The sequence below is a fragment of the Protopterus annectens genome, chromosome 16.part0 (assembly GCF_019279795.1).
Source record: "Protopterus annectens isolate FY-2018-M chromosome 16.part0, PAN1.0, whole genome shotgun sequence".
NCBI lineage: Eukaryota > Metazoa > Chordata > Ceratodontiformes > Protopteridae > Protopterus > Protopterus annectens.
In genome coordinates, this window is record NC_056750.1 from 868,192,265 (window position 1) to 868,216,667 (window position 24,403).

General features: G+C 42.3%; 1 protein-coding gene across 5 annotated transcripts in view; it reads left to right on the top strand.

Moving 5' to 3' along the window:
* Window positions 1–24,403, top strand: part of LOC122790457 (DNA repair protein SWI5 homolog) — a 1,611,811-nt gene that overhangs the window by 752,101 nt on the left and 835,307 nt on the right. For all 5 annotated transcript variants that reach the window (XM_044058002.1, XM_044058000.1, XM_044058001.1 and 2 more), the window contains one exon: window positions 7,759–7,880. In XM_044058002.1, coding sequence (XP_043913937.1) covers window positions 7,759–7,880 — 122 coding nt within the window. The remainder of the gene's footprint in view (window positions 1–7,758; window positions 7,881–24,403) is intronic.

Below are 24,403 nucleotides of genomic sequence, written 5' to 3' on the forward strand. Positions count from 1 at the left end.
GTTTCATACCCTTCAGAAAATTCATGCTAATGCACAACCTGTTGTTCTATCAAATTACTAAGTTTGTAAGAGCAATATTTAAAATTTATCCTTATTTTTGGGCCTTTGTCCAACTTTTATTTATGGCTTTGTCCAGATTTCTTGCTCTTAAGAGGTTGAGAGGTATGGTACGATTTGTGGGTCAGTAGTATGTGTGTGGATATGGGTTGTGGGTAAGTAGTATGTGTGTAGGTATGGGGTGCGGGTAGGTAGTATGTATGTTGGTAAGGGCTTGGTGGTATGTTTGTGGGTATTGGGGTATAGGTAGGCAGTATGTGTGTGTGTGTGTGTGTGTGTGTGTGTGTGTGTGTGTGTGTGTGTGTGTGTGTGTGTGTGTATGGGGTTTGGGTCTGCAGTATGCATGTGGGTGTGGTGTTTGGGCCTGTAGTATATGTGTGTGGGTATGAGGTGTGGGTAGGTAGTGTGTTTGTAGGTATGGGCAGGTAGTATAGTATGTGTGGTGGTATGAGGCTCAGGTAGGTAGTATGTGTGTGTGGGTATGGGGGTATTGGTAGGTAGTATGTGTGTTAGTAAGGGTAGGTGGTATGTGTGTTGTTGTTGGGTTTGGGCCTGTAGTATGTGTGTGGGTACAAGGTTTGGACCTGTAGTATTAGTGTGTGTATGGGGTGTGGGTAGGTGGTATGTGTCTAGGTTTGGACAGGTGGTATAGTATGTGTGGTGTTATGAGGGTAGGTAGTGTGTGTGCAGGTATGGATAGATAGTGTGTGTGTACATGAGGGGTATGAGTAGGTGGTATTTGTGTGGCTATGGGTAGGTAGTATGTTTGTTGGTATGAGTAGGTAGGGTGTGTGTGTGGATGGGTATGAGGTATGGGTAGGTAGGATGTGTGTGAGTATGAGGCATGGGTAGGTAGTATGTGTGTAGGCGAGTATGAGGTATGGGTAGGTAGTATGTGTGTAAGTATGGGGTATGGGTAGGTAGTATGTGTGTGGTGGTTATGAGATATGGGTAGGTAGTATGTGTGGAAGTGTGTATGAGGTATAGGTAGGTAGTGTGTGTGTGGGTATGGGGTGCAGGTCAGTAGTATGTGTGCTGGTATGGGTAGGTAGTATGTTTGTGGGTATGGGGTGTGAATAAGTAATATGTGTAGGTATGGGGTGCAGGTTAGGTGGGTATGAGGTATGGGTAGGTAGTATGTGTGTGGGTATGGGGTGCAGGTCAGTAGTATGTGTGCTGGTATGGGTAGGTAGTATGTTTGTGAGTATGAGGTGTGAGTAAGTAGTATGTGTAGGTATGGGGTGCAGGTTAGGATGTGTGCAGGTATGGGTAGGTAGTATGTTTGTGAGTATGGGGTGTGGAGAGGTAGTCTGTGTGTGGGTGTAGGGTGTGTGTCAGTAATACCTGTGTGGGTATGGGGTGTCGATCGGTAGTATGTTTATAAGGTGGGTAGTGTGCGAGTGTGTAAGTATGGGTAGGTAGTGTATGTGTGGGTATGAGGTATGGGTAGGTATGTGTGTGAGTATGGAGCATGGCTTTGCAGTATTTGTGTTGGTATGGGTAGGTAGTATGTGTGTAGGTATGGGTGTGGGTAAGTAGTTTGTGTGTGGATATGGTGGTATTGGTAGGTAGTATGTGCGTTGGTAAGGGTCAGTGGTATGTTTGTTGGAATGGGATATGGGTCAGTAGTATGGATGTGGGTATGGGGTTTGGGCCTGTAATATGTGTGTGGGTGTGGGGTTTGGGCCTGTAGTGTATGTGTGTGGGTAGGTAGTATGTGTGTAGGTATGGGCAGGTAGTATAGTATGTGTGGTGTTTTGGGGTATGGGTAGGTATTGTGTGTACAGTTATGGGTAGATAGCATGTTTGTGCGTGTGGTGTATGGATAGGTGGTATGTGTGTGGGGATGGGGCAGGTAGTATGTGTATAGGTATTGTGTGTGGGTACGGATATGGATAGGTAGTATATGTGTAGGTATGGGTAGGTAGTATGTTTGTGGGTATGGGTAGGTACTATGTGTGTGGGTATGAGGTGCGGGTAGGTAATATGTGTGTGGGTATGAGGTGCAGGTAGGTAGTATGTGGTCTGGGTAAGTAGTGTGTGTGGGTATGGATATTGGTAGGTAGTATGTGTGTTGGTAAAGGTCAGTGCTATGTTTGTTGTTGTTGGATTTCGACCTATAGTATGTGTGTGGGTATAAGGTTTGGGCCTGTAGTATTAGTGTGTATATGGGGTGTGGGTTGGTAGTATGTGTCTAGGTATGGGCAGGTGGTATAGTATGTGTGGTGGTATAGGGTGTGGGTAGATAGTATGTGTGCAGGTATGGATATATAGCATGTGTGTACATGAGGGGTATGGGTAGGTGGTATTTGTGTGGGTATGGGTAGGTAATATGTTTGTGGGTATGAGTAGGTAGTTTGTGTGTGGGTGAGTATGAGGTATGGGTAGGTAGTATGTGTGTGGGTGAGTATGAAGTAGGTAGTATGGGTAGGTAGGATGTGTGTGGGTATGAGGTCTGGGTAGGTGGGTATGTGTGTGGTGGTCATGAGGTATGGGTAGGTAGTATGTGTGGTGGTGGGTTTGAGGTATGGGTAGGTAGTATGTCTGGGGATGGGTATGAGGTGTGGGTGGGTAGTATGTGTGCAAGCATGGGGTCCAGGTCAGTAGTATGTGTGTAGGTAGTATGTTTGTGGGTAGGAAGTATATGTGTGGGTATGGGTGCAGATATGGGGTGTGGTAAGTAGTATATGTGGTAAGTAGTATATTTGTGGGTATGCGGTGTGGATAGGTAGTATGTGTGTGGGTATGAAGTGTGGGTCGATATTACCTGTTGGGTATGGGTTGTGTATCGGTAGTATGTGTGTGTGTGTGTTAGGTGCGGGTAGGTAGTATGTGCGCGAGTATGGGATTATGGGTAGGTAGTATGTGCATGGGTATGGGATTGTGGGTAGGTAGTTAGTGTGTTAGTATGGGGTGTGGATAAGTAGTATGTGTGTGGGTATAGTGGTATTGGTAGGTAGTATGTGTGTTGGTAAGAGTCGGTGGTATGTTTGAGGGTATAGGGTATGTATAGATAGTATGTGTGTGGGTGTGGGGTATGGGTAGGTTGTATGTGTGGGCATGGATAGGTAGTATGTGTGTAGGTATTGGTAGGTATTGTGGGTGTGGATAGGTCGTATGGATAGGTAGTATGTGTCTGGGTATGGATAGATCGTATGTTGGTGGATATGGGTAGGTAGATGTCCTTCAAGGATGCATCTGCAGTCCTAACATATGGGTTGTCCTGCCTCAGGCAGCCCTTCGGTCGGCCGGATTCCAAAGTCTGGGTCTGGCCTCGGCTGATGTCGCACTTCACCCGACGTCATAGCTGCTGTCAATTGGGTATAAAGGCATCAGCCGACGCCATTTTCCTCAGTCTTTCTTGCCGCGTGGCGCCCGAAGCAGAAGCTGTTCGCAAGTGCCGGTCGGTCAGAACCAGAGATTACTACTACCGAAGACTTCTAAAAAGCTAAGTACCCCGTTGGGGACTCTTTCTTGCCTCTGCCGATGTCAGAAAAAGTAAATAACTGTTTAACTTGTGGTGGGTAGGTAGTTTGTGTGTGAGTGGGTATGAGGTATTGGTAGGTAGTATTTGTGTGAGTATGGGTAGGTAGTATATGTGTGGTGGTTATGAGGTATGGGTAGGTAGTATGGGGGTGGGTATGAGGTATGGGTAGGTAGTATGTGTGTGGGTGGGTATGGGTAGGTAGTATGTGTGGGTATGGGGCACAGGTCAGTAGTATGTGTGCTTGTATGGGTAGGTAGTATGTTTGTGGGTATGGGGTGTGAGTAGGTAGTATGTGTGGGTATGGGGTGTAGGTTAGTATGGGTGCAGGTATGGATAGGTAGTATGTTAGTCTGGGGTGTGGATAGGTAGTATGTGTATGGGTGTAGGGTGTGTGTCAGTAATGCCTGTGTGGGTAAGGGGTGTCGGTCGGTAGTATGTGTGTAGGGGTGGGGTATTGGTGGGTAGTGTGCGAATGTGTGGGTATGGGTAGGTAGTATGTGTGTGGGTATGAGGTATGGGTAGATAATATGTGTGTGAGTATGGGGCGTGGTTAGTATTTGTGTTGGTATGGGTAGGTAGTATGTGTGTGGTATTGGTAGGTAGTATGTGTGTTGGTAAGAGTCGGTGGTATGTTTGTGGGTATGGGTAGGTAGTATGGATGTGGGTATGGGGTTTGGGCCTGTAGTATGTGTGTGGGGGTTGGGCTTGTAGTATATGTGTGTGGGTAGGTAGTATGTGTGTAGGTATTGGCAGGTAGTATAGTATGTGTGGTGTTATGGGGTATGAGTAGGTAGTGTGTGTACAGGTATGGGTAGATAGCATGTGTGTGAGTGTGGGGTATGAATAGTTAGTATATGTGTAGGTATGGGTAGGTAGTATGTTTGTGGGTATGGAGTGTGGGTAGGTAGTATGTTTGTGGGTATGGGGTGTGGGTAGGTAGTATGTGTGTGAGTGTAGAGTGTGTGTCAGTAATACTTGTGTGGGTATGGGGTGTTGGTCGATAGTATGTGTGTGAGGGTGGGGTCTTGGTGGGTAGTGTGCATGTGTGTCGGTAGTATGTGTTTGAGTATGGGTAGGTAGTATGTGCGTAGGTATGTGTTGTGGGTAGGTAGTATATGTGTGTAGGTATGGGTGTGGGTAGGTAGTATATGTGTGGCTGTGGGTAGAGAGTATTTGTGTGGATATGAGTAGGTAGTATGTGTATAGGTATAGGGTAATGGTAGGTAGTGTGTGTGTGAATATGGGGTGTAGCTAGGTGGTATATTTGGGGGTATGGGTAGCTAGTATGTGTGCGGGTATGGCGTGTGATTTGGTAGTATGTGTGTGGGTATGGGATGTGAGTCGCAATATGTGTGTCAGTACTAATGTATTCTGATATATGGAGGTAATGGCAGTCAGGTAGTTTTTGTGGGCTTTGTGTGAGGGTTGAAAGAAAATAATTGATATAGGCAAGACAGTGTAAATATACATAATGTTTATAGGTATTTCTAGTGTGAGGTAACTGCACTAGAGACTTGGAAGAGCTAGTGAATGTAGAATATGAGGGAAGAAAACAGTATTCTTTAAGGAGGTGTTTACAGGGTGCATAAGATTGATGGAAATCTTCCAGTATAAGAGTGCATGTTTGAAGAATTTGGGGTGGGAGCAGGATATGAGGGAGTAAAGCAGTATTTTTTAAGGGGGTATTTACTGGGTGGATAAAATGAGTTGAGATCTTCCAGTGTAAGAGTGCATGTCTTTAGAATTTGGGGTGAGAGGGGAGTGACGCAAAGGTATTTGAGAGACTGGAGAGGGATGTTGCTAATTTCTGATTGCTTACCAACTCTCATCATGCCCAAAGTGTTGAGGGAACGTTGCTCAGAAGAGCAAATGTTGAGAAGCTGGGGAGGGGTTAGAGGGATCACAGAAGACACTGCTTTTATGGTGGTAAAAAATTGGGTTAATTAGCTATGCTCCCCTGGGCTGTTACAAGTGAGAAAATACCACAGTGATGTTGCAGATAAACAGATCCTCCATATCTTACCCTGTGCAGACTAGTCATGGAAGGCTGAGATGTAGCTTATCAGCACAGTTTAATTCCACAGGCATCTTTACATTCTGTCAAAGCAAAATTGTGTAACAAACAAGCTAAGTAAGACCCTGACTTCATGACATCATGAATGGAAACCAACTCAGGGGGTCTTCCAGGAACTGGTGGTAAACAACTCAGGTGGATCTTTTTGCCTCTAGTCACAACAGTCATTTGGCAAGATTCTGTTCCAGGACTCCATGAAAGAAGGCCTGGAAAACTGCTGCCTTTTATTTTTCTTGGACAGGGGAATGTTCCTGTATGTTTTACCATCCTTTCCGCTAATATCTAGGGGTCATTATGAAGATTTAAAAGGACTTTCCAAAGATCATAGGTTCATAGGAGGGTACTAGGCTATTGGCCCTAGGGCCTATATAAGCCTAGCCAAAAATGTACCCTGGCTTTCACCACCCAAGAAAATTATTTTCCTGTGCCTGTCGAGCAGAGCCACAGAAGTGATCCCCGGGGTGAATTTCCTATCTCCCATCCACTCATCAAAATTTTTCTGATTCCCTTCTAGCCCAGGCATCAGAGGTTCTCCCTTCTTTTTCAAATGGTCAAGGGCAGTTACCACATGCCTCTTCACAGGCTGGACCTACTCACACAGGAGAATGGGGGGGTATTTGATACATTCTGACCAAAACGACTGCAACGAACTGCCTGTATGATAGTCTTTTCAGTGCAATGTCGTCAAAAACGTTTTGAAGGTGTGTTCCCATAGAAAATAGAATTCTCCTTGGAGTCTTAATTTTGTCTTTGAAAAATTGATCCTTTCTCCATTTGAAGCAGCTCATCAGGTTAACTTGAGGTTCTTAACATGGAAAAAGTGTTGCTCATTGCTCAGACTTCTGCAAGAAGGGTGAGTTAACATCTCCTATCAGCCTTAGCACATTTTCCACAAAGATGGGGTTTCCTTAAGAACTAATCCTTCATTTATACCTAAAGTGGTATCAGAGTTTACTTTGGGCCAAGCTGTCCATCTCGTTGTCTTCTTTTCAGAACCTTAAAAAGAGAGAGAGAGAGAGGATGTACCATATCTTGGATGTTAACTGTTAAGTAATATTAACAGAACTAAATCTTTTAGGAGCTCTGGTAGTTGTCTACTTCTTATGAAGGTAAGAAGAAAGGACAACCTCTGTCAAAGCAAACTTTACAGTGATAACAGTCTGTGCATTAATAGTCTTTCCATAAATGCTGTAAAATAGTATAATGTACACTAACCTAGAAATATATTTTTGATCAACTTAAAATGTACACAAACCTAGAATTATAGTTTTGATCATCTTAAACAAAATATGCCATATCTTGGAAGCTATACTATCTGGATATATATATTGCTAGAACAGTTTTGTTAACCAGGCATAAGCATTCACATGACAACAAGACATTTCTGTTTAAGTGCATGTTTGAGGTATTTACAGAAATCTGAAAACATTTGCTTAATTGTATTATTAACAATATAAATAACACTGAAACTCTCTCAAGGTGTGCAATTTGCAGTGCAATTATTTGACAGTTTTCATCAAAAACATCTAAGATTTCAGCTGATGCCATGCAGTAGTTTGTAAGTGTTTTCATTACTTTGAAATAACTAGTAATATTTCTAGTATAGTGTATTAGAAATTACATCGACAATGAATGGCATTTCAGTCCATACCCCTCAGTAGTGTGTAGGTCTCTTAAGATATGAAAATATGAAAATGTAAATAACTGGCAAACGGAAATTCATTTCTCTACTGCAGATTGTAGATTAACAGTCTTGGTGCCATTTTGTTAATGAGTCCTTGACCTTTCTAATACTGCCTGTTGGTAAGTTACTTTGTTAAAGAAGGCAGACCTAAAAAAGGTCCAGACACCATAAGGAGCTATGGGTGTTTAATTGTAAGTATGCAAAAAGGCTCTATAGGCCGTACATTTTTGTCAATGTAAGGTCATATATAATGCCAGATGTTCTTGTTTGTAATTAAAAGTATGTTCCAATTATGTCATGGGACCCTCCAAAATAGAAAGTTATGGCTAGAGCGAAGAAGTATTTCTTTTAGTTATGTGCTTTTCTGTAATAAGAAGACAGTACCGTGTATTTACTTAGATTGTTGACACAGCAAATCAAATGTACTAGAAAGTTAATGGTATTTATGTTTTTTAGTTGCAGTCCCCTGGACTGTCTCGACAGAATGGTTTTCGTGAAAGCAGTGCCCAAACAGCAACACTAGAGTTAAACAGAAAACTCGATAAACTAGGCGAAGAAGTCAAAGCACTGGTTGCAGAGTAAGTTTTGGTGTTATTCTGTTGTTCTGTTGTATTTATTTTGTTAACAGTACTCTTTACTGTTTTAAATCACTGGGCCAAACAGTACTAGGAGACTCAAACCTAAAGTGCATCGCCAGCACTTGTTTAGAGTTTCTATAAGAAGCGTCTTACTGCATATGAGATGACAGCAGTTCTGTCAGCTGACTAACCGCACAAGAGTAGGACAGAGCGGAGAATAAGGACAAAAAGGAGGGGGTGATGGAAGAAGAAAGAAGAAAAGGGGCACATGAGATGGATGTTTGTAGACGTTTAAAAGAAACAAACCAGTCCAACAAGGCACATATTTTCTTTATTTAAGTGTGTTAATGAGGGTAGAGCACATGTCTCTTTGGACTGTTTACAAGTTAAGCCCAAGAGCTTAAAGCAGAAAATACAGTAAACCACAGAATGCAGAACTGATGCTTCCTTGTTACCCTGTATGCTGAAATAACTGAGAATCAGTAGACATACTTTGAAACAATTAACCTAGAGAAGGATATGATAAATTATTAGAAGGGTAATTAAATAGAGAGATACCATCACTTATTGGGAGAGAAAATAGTGTGGGAAAAATGTTGTCTGTTCATCGTCGATATATCGTAAGTCCTAGGAATTTGAAGTGGGTGAGTGTATCCAAACATTGGTGTACAATGACTAGAAAATAAAGTGGGAGTGGTAGTAGTAATGTTGTTTGACAGGTTCAAGAGGTGTCTGAAAGGGAAGCAAAACTGCAATGAAGTGCTAGGGAGGGTGACTGATACATAAACATGCGGATTAATAGAAAGTAAGATGGGAGATGACCAGTTCAGATTCAGATCAGTACGCAGCATAACTGACTAAATGTTTGCCGTGAGATCGAATGTTGAGAAGAAGCTAAAAATATAGGAGGTGTCTAACTGGACATTCATAGACTTGGAGAAGGCACTTGACAAGGTTCCAAAAAGCCAATATGGGCAGACCTGTGATGGTTCAAAGTTCTGGAAGCATCTGTAGAATTACTGCAGTGTGCGTATAAGGACCCAGTGACACAAGTGTGAACAGTGTTCTGACCTGAGGGGTTTCCAGTGGCAATGGGAATGTTTACTAATCGAAGCCCATTGCTGTTCATACTGGAGACGGACTACATTAGTAAACAGGTCAGAGGAGGCAGATCAACAAGACTGATGTATATGCAGATGAAATGTTATAAGCAAACTGTCAAAAGGAACTTGAAATGATAGAAAAATGTTATGCAAAACTGAAGCCACATGGTTTGAAACTGAGTGCAGACATGATAGTGGTCTTGTCAGCAGATGGAGAGAGCTCAGAAGAAGCTGAACATTGAGATAGAAGTGAAATAGTGGAACATCTTCAGGTATTGCAGGGGTTGAGGAGAAAAATATGAATGAAGAGGTCAAAGCTTGAATCAGAAAGAACGATGCCAACCGGCGCAGTTTGTCAGGGGTTACATATGACAGAAGAATGTCAAAGACGCTGAAAAGTAAGGAGTATGAACCATTGGTGTGACTTGTACTTTTGTATGGAGCACAAACCTGGGCAGATAAGGCAGAGCAGTTGAAGCTAGAGGTGATGGTGAAGTGCCTGAGACAAGTGGTAGGATACACACTGTGGGACAGATGAAGAACTGAGGACAACAGAGCAGAAGTGAAGGTCGTTCCAGTTACAGAGAAAGTCAGAGGGAACAAATGACAGTGCTTCAGGCACATGTGCAGTAAAGCAGAAGACAGTTGGTACAATTGTAAGAGACAGGAAGAAGGGAAGAGGAAACCAGGGCATTCCATAATGAAACGGTTAGATTGCATGAGACAAGACCTGCAACACTCGGACAGGAAGAAGGGAAGAGGAAACCAGGGCATTCCATAATGAAACGGTTAGATTGCATGAGACAAGACCTGCAACACTCGGACAGGAAGAAGGGAAGAGGAAACCAGGGCATTCCATAACGGAACGGTTAGATTGCATGAGACAAGACCTGCAACACTCGGACAGGAAGAAGGGAAGAGGAAACCAGGGCATTCCATAACGAAACGGTTAGATCGCATGAGACAAGACCTGCAACACTCGGACAGGAAGAAGGGAAGAGAAAACCAGGGCATTCCATAACGAAACGGTTAGATCGCATGAGACAAGACCTGCAACACTTGGACAGGAAGAAGGGAAGAGGAAACCAGGGCATTCCATAACGAAACGGTTAGATTGCATGAGACAAGACCTGCAACACTCGGACAGGAAGAAGGGAAGAGGAAACCAGGGCATTCCATAACGAAACGGTTAGATCGCATGAGACAAGACCTGCAACACTCGGACAGGAACAAGGGAAGAGGAAACCAGGGCATTCCATAACGAAACGGTTAGATTGCATGAGACAAGACCTGCAACACTCGGACAGGAAGAAGGGAAGAGGAAACCAGGGCATTCCATAATGAAACGGTTAGATTGCATGAGACAAGACCTGCAACACTCGGACAGGAAGAAGGGAAGAGGAAACCAGGGCATTCCATAACGAAACGGTTAGATCGCATGAGACAAGACCTGCAACACTCGGACAGGAAGAAGGGAAGAGGAAACCAGGGCATTCCATAACGAAACGGTTAGATTGCATGAGACAAGACCTGCAACACTCGGACAGGAAGAAGGGAAGAGGAAACCAGGGCATTCCATAATGAAACGGTTAGGTTGCATGAGACAAGACCTGCAACACTCGGACAGGAAGAAGGGAAGAGGAAACCAGGGCATTCCATAACGAAACGGTTAGATCGCATGAGACAAGACCTGCAACACTCGGACAGGAAGAAGGGAAGAGGAAACCAGGGCATTCCGTAATGAAACGGTTAGATTGCATGAGACAAGGCCTGCAACACTCGCTCATGTCTGCTGGAGAAGGTAGGAGATTGGTATTGAATCCAGAGGGGATAACATCCCAATCCCATGTAAAAAGGGGGTTGATGATGTAGTATTTAATGGAACACCGCATTCTAGGTGTGCAAGTAAATTCCCTTTCCCTATTGCTGTTCTGGCTACTGAGAATTAAAAAAATGGTGATTCTACAGGAACATAACAGTAACGGATTTATTTTTTGACCATTGTTAATGTGTGTAGTTGAAAATGGAGTGGCTAATCTAATGAAGTGTCAAAGGTATTTGAAAGAGGTAGTTGATTCAGTGGGCTCATTAGTTAGACTGAAATTTGCCTTTAGTCTGAGGCTCTAGAATTAAGTATAGTATCAATGAACATGGATGTTAGTTTTTGAAGTTTTTAGTACTAGACTATTATTAATCCATTTGATAAAGTACAGGTGTTGTTGGAGCTGGCTTTTCATGTTGGTGGGCAAGGGTTGGCTAGAACTAGGACCATATTGATGCATATGAATGATCGGTACTTGGTGGCGCTTATTGAGAAGCTTATGAAGAGTGAGAAGACTAGCATAATAGATCTCTCTTGGGTAGTGATGCAGCCGTGGAGAGGCAGCAGCCTAATTTGATTTTGAAGTAATGGTTGAGGTGAAAGTTTTGAAATCAGTGGGGCTGTCTTGACTTTCTCCAAAGCATGTCATATGTTTTAACATGATTGAGTAGTCAGTTATATCAACAGCCCTCATGAGATCAATGAATAAAGAGCCCAATGAGTAAAGAGTCTTTAAGGTTACATTTGTTCATGTTGCTTAAGATGTCATCACTTAATGTCCAGAATACTGTGATAGCACTCTGGCCAGTCCAGATGTTATGCTGTTTAAAGAATAGGAGAGAGTATTGTTGGATGTGACTGGTGAGTTGTGTGTAGATTAATTTCTCAAGACTTTGGCTCATGTTGGGCAGGATAGAGATAGCCCAGTAGTAGGAGGTTTTGGTAGGGTTTGGATGTTTGGGTAAGAGCTTTATTAAGGCTCTTTTCCATATTGTAGCCATGATAGTTTGTGTTATAGAGGCTATAAATGTGTACTAGAGGAATAGTAATGCAGTCTTTGCCATAGTAGATGAACCTGGGTAGGAGGTTACAAGTGCCTACAGGCCTGTCAGTAGGCGTTTCATTCAGTAGGAGCTTAATGTCTTTAGTGTGAAATTGTTTGAAGTAGAAAAGTGTAATTAATTGGGAGGTGAGAGCGTGAAGTACTTTATTCCTGAAGGAAGTCTGTGGGAGAGTGTTGGTTTGGAGAATGCTGAGAAGAGACTACAGGAGAATAATTTGGGGAGCTTGTATGATGTATTTGGAATTGTAAGGAAGAGAATGTTTTGATTTAAGGTGAAGCTCGTTATGCCTGCAGATTGCTTGCTTGGATAAGGTGTAGAGTGCTGTGAACCTTTAACTAGCGGTGAGTTTCAGTTATACCATGCTTATTCTCTGAGTTGATGAAGGATTTTAAGTTCTTTACTAAGCCAGCTGATTTTGTTACATTTGTGTAGTTGGAGGTTTGGAGGAAAATTGTCTTGAAGTAAGAGTTCAGGGCAAGGTTTCTGCTGTCCAGTTTGGATCTTGTGAGTTATAGAGAGGAGACCAGTCAAGAGCTGATAGGCTTTAAATTGTTGGTATTTTAATGAGGGGTGGAGTTTTAACAGTAATATTTATGCTGAAGGTTACATGACTGCAGTCACTGATATTTGGGATAAAGGATGAAGCTGGAGATTTTGGGAGGATTGTTTGTAGTGAGTGTCAGTCTTGATTTTAAGTGTTTAGATTCTTGTATGAGTTGTGAGACACCAAGATCAGAAGTATGTTCTGAAATGTCTGATGACAGGGAGCTGATGTAGTTAGGGTTGAAATTCCCCAGAATTCTATTTTATTTTTGTATTTGGATGCAACTGTAATAATCTTATAGATACATAGTCAGAACTTGGAGAGAGGGGAAGCCGCTGGGAGTTGGGTAACAATGATAGTACAGAATTCTTGCTAGTTGAGGGAATTTTGACAAGTAGCCAGTTGGGGTTAGAGTCCTTCTGGTGCAGTTGGCCTAAGTGATATTTGATATATTAAGATGAGATGTAAATAAAAGGAGACAACCACCATGACTTCTTTTCTTGGTCCTGTGTAATTGTAGTCTGACAAAAAGTGAATAAGATTGTGGTTATCTTTCTCGAGCTAAGATTCTGTGATGGCACTGGTATCTGTTTAGTTGGAAGATCAGAATGCATGGGGTACGAGTGACTGGTTAATAATTTTGGCTTTGAGCAGACTGCAAAAGAGACAGCTTGAATGGGGAGCTCTTGAGATGGTTAGTAGTAGTGTGAGGCTTGGACTGGTTCATTGCAAGTCTTTACAAGAACAAGGCAAATGGTTAGAATAAATACTTCTAGGAATTTGGGTGATTGGATTGGTTTGCACTTTGTAGCTGGGTTGTGCTTTACTAAAAATTGTTTAGGTAGGAAGAGGCAGAAAACAAATGCGAGGGGTGCTGGACTGAAGAGCAATAGAGGGGGAAATGGAATCTATTTGTTGGAGATTGATGGAGAAGTGAAGTGAATATGGATTAGTGGGGATATATGAGACTGCGGAAGTATTGTGAGAAGTATTGGGAGAAGTGAGAAGTACATTGTAGAATGTGGAGCGAAATTGTGGGAAATAAGAGGGAGAATGGGGTTAAAGGGGATGAGGGGTAGAGAAAAGGGGTAGTTCAGTAAGGGGTAATAAATAGAATTGCTATAGGTATTTGAGGAGTGCAGAGTTTATATGATATGGATATCATGGGTGTTAAAGTATTTTTAAGGTGTAGCACTATATTAAGAAGATTCTGTGTGTACAGTGTACTTTTATTAAGTAGGTGGGAAGGGAGAGATTGGGGCTTGTGTGCTATGGGATTTGTGCGAGATAAGTACAGAAGGAGATAGTGGAGTTAAAATCTGAAAAAGGTATGTAAAAGTCTTAAGATGTTGAGTGAATGTGTTGAGATCTGTAGAGATAATATGTGTATTTAAGTAAGTGATGTATATATGAATGAATGGAGTCTGGGGTTAGAATTCCTTTTGTAATAATAAACCTTGCAGTGATTAGTAAGAGTAATGCAGTAGAACAAAGGTGGTGTTAATGCAGGTTAGGGGGTGTAAAGTATAAGTGGTAGGACTGTGTAAATATTCACAGGGGTTCCTTTGATGCAGATGATGGAGTGGGTCATTGAGAGCAGACTGCCAGAAGTGGTAAGAGCAAGTTGTCTGAATGTGTGTATGCCAGAGGATGTAGAAATGTGAATACATGAAGATGCTAAGGTGTATTTGAGAGGTGGGGTGAAAGAGTGAAGTAAAAAGAGAAGTTTGGCTATAAATGTGGCTTATACTGGGGGAAGCAGTCAATCAATATATGTGTTGGCATAATGGTTAAGTTTTTTTACCTGCCTTACAAGGTACATGATTTGATTCTGGTCTCAGGTTATTGGCTGTGCTTGTAACAGTCAGTAAAATGATAGCCTAGTATCTACCTACAAATTTTGTCTGTGTGTGTACGCACGCACGCGTGTGCCCTACAGTGGAGGTTGGCAAAGATGGATATGTAAATAGGTACATAAGTGTTTGCAAGGGAAAAAGTAGCGACAAGTAAGGAAAGGAAAATTTAGAGGGGGAGTAGTCAGATACAGTCACAATCTGAAGAAGTCTTAAAGCCAGCTGCATTGGGAAACATTAAGACCAAGTAAGGAGATAGGTGAATGCAGCACAATGGAATAAATGATACTGAATGTTTGTACAATGAAAAAAACAAAATAACAATTTTAAGCTGGGTCTTTAAAGCTGTAGTGCAAGTTTTAGTTAATGCCTACAGCCACGGAGAGGCACTTATATAGATTGTAATAGGTGAGAACTGAGGCTGAAAGGAAGAACAGAGTGAATGGGCACCGAGTCAAACCACAGTTTGAGACATAATAGAAGGCACAGAGGGTAAGGCAGCCAAAAGCGGTAGCAGAGGAATGTAAGTGTGGGGGGTGGAAGATTTGAATGATGAATATAGGAAGGGCTTCACTTGAGAACAAATAATGGAGGTTTGGGTCAGGCAATACAGATAAAATATATGGCTTTATGCTTAATACATTGTCCAACCAGCTCACCTGGACAGCTTTGACCTGCTGTTTTGAGGGAGGGGTGACCAGATCAGTTATGGCACCCTTAAATATTTAGGTGGAATTGGAGGGCATCTTCAGTGCTGATTCAGAGTATGGGTTTTCAACAGAAGTGGATACTCCTACCAGAAAGAGGCTGTGTGAGAAAAGGTATGCAACATACTGTGCTTGGGGCCAAATAGCATGTATCTAACATTTCTGGGCTGCTGTGAGGTGGTCCTTCGGTTCTATATTACGACGTTGAAACTTTGTAACATCGAACTGTATACATCGAAATGCATTTACGCGAATCAATGAATACTTCCAGGGCAAAGATGTAGTTGGCCAACTACAAGGTGTTGCCCTTTTCCCCACTGTAGTGTGATCTCGGAGTTGGTATATTTAGTTAGGGTGTGTGTGTGTGGTTGTTTTAGGTTAGTTACGTGGGATTGCAGGGCAAGTGTTTTTTTTTTTGCACATTCCATTGATTCACGTAAATGCGTTTCGATGAATACGGGTCAATGTTTAGACATTCAATATTACGTTTCGGCATAGTATAGCCGCAGTCCTTCAGCCATTCTGCTTTAGTTATATCATGCCTCTCCCACTCTTATTATACAGTTGATCAGTTTTCTGTTGGTGCTTAGTGTTGTACCACAGCAGGATTAATAAACAAGAAAATAGCTATTGTAAATGTTGTGTTGAACCCATCCCGTTGCACTATTAAATCTCATCTTAATGTATTTGAGATAACGTTTTTTTTTAAATGTATAAGAACACCAGATTCTATTATTCATGTGACTGTGTAACTGTTTTTTCTGATAGTATTCTTGTGTGTAGATGATTGTTCTTTGACATATGTAACTCCCTGCTGCCTTCAGCTGTTGTGCTGATGGGCACTAAGTGCTCAGTGCTGACCCTGTCACTTAGATGGGAGATCAGCTGCTTGCTGACCCTTGGCTTAGAGGTGCAGGTGAAGGAATAGTAACTGCATTTAAATGTCTGAGCTCACTGTAGTCTAACCTAGAAGATGACATTATAATCTTTTGCATAGTGAATGCTCACTCCATGGAGATGCCTTGGTTTATATCTGAAAATATATACATTGCATTGTTTATCCAGAAACTCCTTAGCAAGCTAAGTTATTTGCATTTTTTGCATAACATTATTTACATAGTATCTCTTTATCATGGGTTCATAGATAAGTACTAGACCAGCTGCCCTTTCAGGCTATTTTAAGCCTAGCCAGTTTCCCTTTTGTTGCTTGAATTAACCTACTCCATTTGGTGTTAGATTGCCCTTACCCATCCCATGGTCAGTAATTACATATTGCCCCTAATGAGAATACCTGGGATCATACCATAAATAATTTGAGGGGACCCATGCATGGGATAAAGCATTTAGGAGTTTCCTGTATCCATTTCTATTACAGGGGGAAGTCCTGGGATACATTTTCGGTTTCCCATCAATAAATCTATGTTGTGCATGAAAGTGGATAGGGATGAACTTTGTTTTATGTGAATGGGGAGTCTGTTCCAGAGTAGCAGTATCCTGTGCAAGATATACATCTCTCTCCAAACAATTCTGTTGATGTTGCAGAACAGGTTTCGATCTCTAGACTGAGTATTTCTGATGCCATTTGACTGTGCAATAAATCCATGAATAACTGGTCAGAGGATGGCTTGTATGCCAGACATAGATCAATCACCTCTTAGCAGTCTGTAGGATATTGAGTATAGTGTCAGAGCTTTGAGTCAGTTCATGTAGGGCTTATTATTTAGGATTTGCATCCTTTTAGTAAGGTACCTCTGTGGGCATTCCCATTGTTGCATACTCAGTAAAAATTGTACTCAAAATCAAACTAAAACTCTACTCTGGCTGCCAGCAGTCTTCCTATATAATACCTACAGCTTGCTGCTAAATCTGGTGTGGCAGCACAGAAAATTAAGGTTCTGAATTGTTAACATTGTTCTTCCTGTGGTCCAGGGCTTGAGTCCCTCGGCCTCCATTTCCCCACTGTGTGACTTCAGTCACTTTGTGTGTCATTGCTATGGGGCACTTTTGAAATGCAGCTTATTTCCTCCGTGTTCTCTTTGACAACCTACCTAATATCTACCTTTGCAATCTTAGCATATTCTGTTTCCAGTCTCATAAACAAGTCTATTTCTGACTCATCTGTCCCTCAGGTGTGGAAAAAACTTTAACCATACCTTTGCATAAAGGTGTAAATCCAATTACCATTTTCCAACCTCTGTCCAAAATCCTTGAGAGATGCATTTTATAACCAGGTTCTTCAGTATTTCTTAAACAATAATACCTAGGTAGGAATGAAGGCACCCATTTCATCTGTATTCCTTTATCTTTCTCAGGTATTAGGTACTGTATCCAAACCTAAATCACTAAATATACTTTCTGACCTTGTCTTTTCTACCTCTTCTTTGAAAGGCTTTGCAAGCTGTTTGCTGGATCAGACAGCATCCTGTCTTCTCCCTAAGCTTGTTATTATGTCTTAGTGTCCCTCCAGGATCTGTCATTAGGACAGTACTAACCAGTATTATGTCTTAGTGTCCCTCCAGGATCTGTCATTAGGACAGTACTAACCAGTATTATGTCTTAGTGTCCCTCCAGGATCTGTCATTAGGACAGTACTAACCAGTATTATGTCTTGGTGTCCCTCCAGGATCTATGCTTAGGACAGTACTAACCAGTATTATGTCTTAGTGTCCCTCCAGGATCTGTCATTAGGACAGTACTAACCAGTATTATGTCTTGGTGTCCCTCCAGGATCTGTCATTAGGACAGTACTAACCAGTATTATGTCTTGGTGTCCCTCCAGGATCTGTCATTAGGACAGTACTAACCAGTATTATGTCTTGGTGTCCCTCCAGCATCTGTCATTAGGACAGTACTAAACAGTATTATGTCTTAGTGTCCCTCCAGGATCTGTCATTAGGACAGTACTAACCAGTATTATGTCTTAGTGTCCCTCCAGGATCTGTCATTAGGACAGTACTAACCAGTATTATGTCTTAGTGTCCCTCCAGGATCTGTCATTAGGACAGTACTAACCAGTATTATGTCTTAGTGTCCCTCCAGGATCTGTCATTAGGACAGTACTAACCAGTATTATGTCTTGGTGTCCCTCCAGCATCTGTCATTAGGACAGTACTAAACAGTATTATGTCTTAGTGTCCCTCCAGGATCTGTCATTAGGACAGTACTAACCAGTATTATGTCTTAGTGTCCCTCCAGGATCTGTCATTAGGACAGTACTAACCAGTATTATGTCTTAGTGTCCCTCCAGGATCTGTCATTAGGACAGTACTAACCAGTATTATGTCTTAGTGTCCCTCCAGGATCTGTCATTAGGACAACACTAACCAGTATTATGTCTTAGTGTCCCTCCAGGATCTGTCATTAGGACAGTACTAACCAGTATTATGTCTTAGTGTCCCTCCAGGATCTGTCATTAGGACAGTACTAACCAGTATTATGTCTTAGTGTCCCTCCAGGATCTGTCATTAGGACAGTACTAACCAGTATTATGTCTTAGTGTCCCTCCAGGATCTGTCATTAGGACAGTACTAACCAGTATTATGTCTTGGTGTCCCTCCAGGATCTGTCATTAGGACAGTACTAACCAGTATTATGTCTTGGTGTCCCTCCAGGATCTGTCATTAGGACAGCACTAACCAGTATTATGTCTTGGTGTCCCTCCAGGATCTGTCATTAGGACAGCACTAACCAGTATTATGTCTTGGTGTCCCTCCAGGATCTGTCATTAGGACAGCACTAACCAGTATTATGTCTTGGTGTCCCTCCAGGATCTGTCATTAGGACAGTACTAACCAGTATTATGTCTTAGTGTCCCTCCAGGATCTGTCATTAGGACAGTACTAACCAGTATTATGTCTTAGTGTCCCTCCAGGATCTGTCATTAGGACAGCACTAACCAGTATTATGTCTTAGTGTCCCTCCAGGATCTGTCATTAGGACAGTACTAACCAGTATTATGTCTTTGTGTCCCTCCAGGATCTGTCATTAGGACAGCACTAACCAGTATTATGTCTTGGTGTCCCTCCAGGATCTGTCATTAGGACAGCACTAACCAGTATTATGTCTTAGTGTCCCTCCAGGATCTGTCATTAGGACAGTACTAACCAGTATTATGCCTTAGTGTCCCTCCAGGATCTGTCATTAGAACAGTACTAACCAGTATTATGCCTTAGTGTCCCTCCAGGATCTGTCATTAGGACAGTACTAACCAGTATTATGTCTTAGTGTCCCTCCAGGATCTGTCATTAGGACAGTACTAACCAGTATTATGTCTTAGTGTCCTCCAGGATCTGTCATTAGGACAGTACTAACCAGTATTATGTCTTAGTGTCCCTCCAGGATCTGTCATTAGGACAGTACTAACCAGTATTATGTCTTAGTGTCCCTCCAGGATCTGTCATTAGGACAGTACTAACCAGTATTATGTCTTAGTGTCCCTCCAGGATCTGTCATTAGGACAGTACTAACCAGTATTATGTCTTAGTGTCCCTCCAGGATCTGTCATTAGGACAGCACTAACCAGTATTATGTCTTAGTGTCCCTCCAGGATCTGTCATTAGAACAGCACTAACCAGTATTGTCTTAGTGTCTCTCCAGGATCTGTCATTAGGACAGTACTAACCAGTATTATGTCTTAGTGTCCCTCCAGGATCTGTCATTAGGACAGTACTAACCAGTATTATGTCTTAGTGTCCCTCCAAGATCTGTCATTAGGACAGTACTAACCAGTATTATGTCTTAGTGTCCCTCCAGGATCTGTCATTAGGACAGTACTAACCAGTATTATGTCTTAGTGTCCCTCCAGGATCTGTCATTAGGACAGTACTAACCAGTATTATGTCTTAGTGTCCCTCCAGGATCTGTCATTAGGACAGTACTAACCAGTGTTATGTCTTGGTGTCCCTCCAGGATCTCTCATTAGGACAGCACTAACCAGTATTATGTCTTAGTGTCCCTCCAGGATCTGTCATTAGGACAGTACTAACCAGTATTATGTCTTAGTGTCCCTCCAGGATCTGTCATTAGGACAGTACTAACCAGTATTATGTCTTAGTGTCCCTCCAGGATCTGTCATTAGGACAGTACTAACCAGTATTATGTCTTAGTGTCCCTCCAGGATCTGTCATTAGGACAGTACTAACCAGTATTATGTCTTAGTGTCCCTCCAGGATCTGTCATTAGGACAGTACTAACCAGTATTATGTCTTGGTGTCCCTCCAGGATCTGTCATTAGGACAGTACTAACCAGTATTATGTCTTGGTGTCCCTCCAGGATCTGTCATTAGGACAGTACTAACCAGTATTATGTCTTAGTGTCCCTCCAGGATCTGTCATTAGGACAGTACTAACCAGTATTATGTCTTAGTGTCCCTCCAGGATCTGTCATTAGGACAGTACTAACCAGTATTATGTCTTGGTGTCCCTCCAGGATCTGTCATTAGGACAGTACTAACCAGTATTATGTCTTAGTGTCCGTCCAGGATCTGTCATTAGGACAGTACTAACCAGTATTATGTCTTAGTGTCCCTCCAGGATCTGTCATTAGGACAGTACTAACCAGTATTATGTCTTGGTGTCCCTCCAGGATCTGTCATTAGGACAGTACTAACCAGTATTATGTCTTAGTGTCCCTCCAGGATCTGTCATTAGGACAGTACTAACCAGTATTATGTCTTAGTGTCCCTCCAGGATCTGTCATTAGGACAGTACTAACCAGTATTATGTCTTAGTGTCCCTCCAGGATCTGTCATTAGGACAGCACTAACCAGTATTATGTCTTAGTGTCCCTCCAGGATCTGTCATTAGGACAGCACTAACCAGTATTATGTCTTAGTGTCCCCCCAGGATCTGTCATTAGGACAGCACTAACCAGTATTATGTCTTAGTGTCCCTCCAGGATCTGTCATTAGGACAGTACTAACCAGTATTATGTCTTAGTGTCCCTCCAGGATCTGTCATTAGGACAGTACTAACCAGTATTATGTCTTGGTGTCCCTCCAGGATCTGTCATTAGGACAGTACTAACCAGTATTATGTCTTGGTGTCCCTCCAGGATCTGTCATTAGGACAGCACTAACCAGTATTATGTCTTGGTGTCCCTCCAGGATCTGTCATTAGGACAGCACTAACCAGTATTATGTCTTGGTGTCCCTCCAGGATCTGTCATTAGGACAGTACTAACCAGTATTATGTCTTAGTGTCCCTCCAGGATCTGTCATTAGGACAGTACTAACCAGTATTATGTCTTAGTGTCCCTCCAGGATCTGTCATTAGGACAGCACTAACCAGTATTATGTCTTAGTGTCCCTCCAGGATCTGTCATTAGGACAGTACTAACCAGTATTATGTCTTGGTGTCCTCCAGGATCTGTCATTAGGACAGCACTAACCAGTATTATGTCTTGGTGTCCCTCCAGGATCTGTCATTAGGACAGTACTAACCAGTATTATGTCTTGGTGTCCCTCCAGGATCTGTCATTAGGACAGTACTAACCAGTATTATGTCTTGGTGTCCCTCCAGGATCTGTCATTAGGACAGTACTAACCAGTATTATGTCTTAGTGTCCGTCCAGGATCTGTCATTAGGACAGTACTAACCAGTATTATGTCTTAGTGTCCCTCCAGGATCTGTCATTAGGACAGTACTAACCAGTATTATGTCTTGGTGTCCCTCCAGGATCTGTCATTAGGACAGTACTAACCAGTATTATGTCTTAGTGTCCCTCCAGGATCTGTCATTAGGACAGTACTAACCAGTATTATGTCTTAGTGTCCCTCCAGGATCTGTCATTAGGACAGCACTAACCAGTATTATGTCTTAGTGTCCCTCCAGGATCTGTCATTAGGACAGTACTAACCAGTATTATGTCTTGGTGTCCCTCCAGGATCTGTCATTAGGGCAGTACTAACCAGTATTATGTCTTAGTGTCCCTCCAGGATCTGTCATTAGGACAGCACTAACCAGTATTATGTCTTAGTGTCCCTCCAGGATCTGTCATTAGGACAGTACTAACCAGTATTATGTCTTAGTGTCCCTCCAGGATCTGTCATTAGGACAGTACTAACCAGTATTATGTCTTAGTGTCCCTCCAGGATCTGTCATTAGGACAGTACTAACCAGTATTATGTCTTGGTGTCCCTCCAGGATCTGTCATTAGGACAGTACTAACCAGTATTATGTCTTGGTGTCCCTCCAGGATCTGTCATTAGGACAGTACTAACCAGTATTATGTCTTAGTGTCCCTCCAGGATCTGTCATTAGGACAGCACTAACCAGTATTATGTCTTAGTGTCCCTCCAGGATCTGTCATTAGGACAGTACTAACCAGTATTATGTCTTAGTGTCCCTCCAGGATCTGTCATTAGGACAGTACTAACCAGTATTATGTCTTAGTGTCCCTCCAGGATCTGTCATTAGGACAGTACTAACCAGTATTATGTCTTGGTGTCCCTCCAGGATCTGTCATTAGGACAGTACTGACCAGTATTATGTCTTGGTGTCCCTCCAGGATCTGTCATTAGGACAGTACTAACCAGTATTATGTCTTGGTGTCCCTCCAGGATCTGTCATTAGGACAGTACTAACCAGTATTATGTCTTAGTGTCCCTCCAGGATCTGTCATTAGGACAGTACTAACCAGTATTATGTCTTAGTGTCCCTCCAGGATCTGTCATTAGGACAGTACTAACCAGTATTATGTCTTAGTGTCCCTCCAGGATCTGTCATTAGGACAGTACTAACCAGTATTATGTCTTAGTGTCCCTCCAGGATCTGTCATTAGGACAGTACTAACCAGTATTATGTCTTGACGTCCCTCCAGGATCTGTCCTTAGGACAGTACCTACCAGTATTATGTCTTAGTGTCCCTCCAGGATCTGTCATTAGGACAGTACTAACCAGTATTATGTCTTAGTGTCCTTCCAGGATCTGTCATTAGGACAGTACTAACCAGTATTATGTCTTAGTGTCCCTCCAGGATCTGTCATTAGGACAGTACTAACCAGTATTATGTCTTAGTGTCCCTCCAGGATCTGTCATTAGGACAGTACTAACCAGTATTATGTCTTAGTGTCCCTCCAGGATCTGTCATTAGGACAGTACTAACCAGTATTATGTCTTGGTGTCCCTCCAGGATCTGTCATTAGGACAGCACTAACCAGTATTATGTCTTAGTGTCCCTCCAGGATCTGTCATTAGTACAGTACTAACCAGTATTATGTCTTAGTGTCCCTCCAGGATCTGTCATTAGGACAGTACTAACCAGTATTATGTCTTGGTGTCCCTCCAGGATCTGTCATTAGGACAGTACTAACCAGTATTATGTCTTAGTGTCCCTCCAGGATCTGTCATTAGGACAGTAGTAACCAGTATTATGTCTTGGTGTCCCTCCAGGATCTGTAATTAGTACAGTACTAACCAGTATTATGTCTTTGTGTCCCTCCAGGATCTGTCATTAGGACAGTACTAACCAGGTCATAAACAGTCATGTTTCTGTCTTCAGCCATGCTACTCTTATTCTCTGTGTAGATGACTGTATACTCTTAGGGTCTTAGCGTACCGATAGCGTAGTATTTACCTAACTATTGTAAGCCTAGCTAATAACCAGAGGTCAGAATCGAGCCCTTTACCTTGATTCCAATGTCATCACAATGAACAAAACATGCTGGAGGGATAGGTTCCTGACCCAGAGACTCCCCATACTCTGGAATCGACTGCCCATACATGTCAAGCAGAGTGCCTCATTGGCCCTCTTCAAAAGGAACCTTGATGATTGGATGGGAGATAGGAAATTTACCATGGGGATCATGTCAGTTGCCCTGCTAGACAGGGCCCCAGAGAAGTAAATATTTTGAGAAGAAATATCCAGGGAATTGTTATGGCTAGGCTTGCATAGGCCCTAGGGCCGATAGCTTAGTACCAACCTATGAACCATGAGGTAGGGACCTTAACCTTTAATACCACCCGGCCAATTGATATTGTGCTGTGCAATCTCTTTGCAAGTATTTCAAGCTATAATTCACTATTCCTTTATGCCGTCTTAGACATAAATGCTCTCAAATCTTCTGAAATTCCAACAAAACTAAATTAATTCTCATTTTCAATAAGTCACACTTCTTCTAAATGTACACATTTGGAATTCTCTTCTCTCATTATTTACTTTTAGAAGTAGTCTACCATGGCAGCCTCGGTTCAGTGCTCTCTAGTATTCTATCTGACTCTCATTATTTACTTTTAGAAGTAGTCTAACATGGCAGCCTCGGTTCAGTGCTCTCTAGTATTCTATCTGACTCTCATTATATACTTTTAGAAGTAGTCTAACATGCAGCCTCGGTTCAGTGCTCTCTGGTATTCTATCTGACTCTCATTATTTACTTTTAGAAGTAGTCTAACATGGCAGCCTCGGTTCAGTGCTCTCTAGTATTCTATCTGA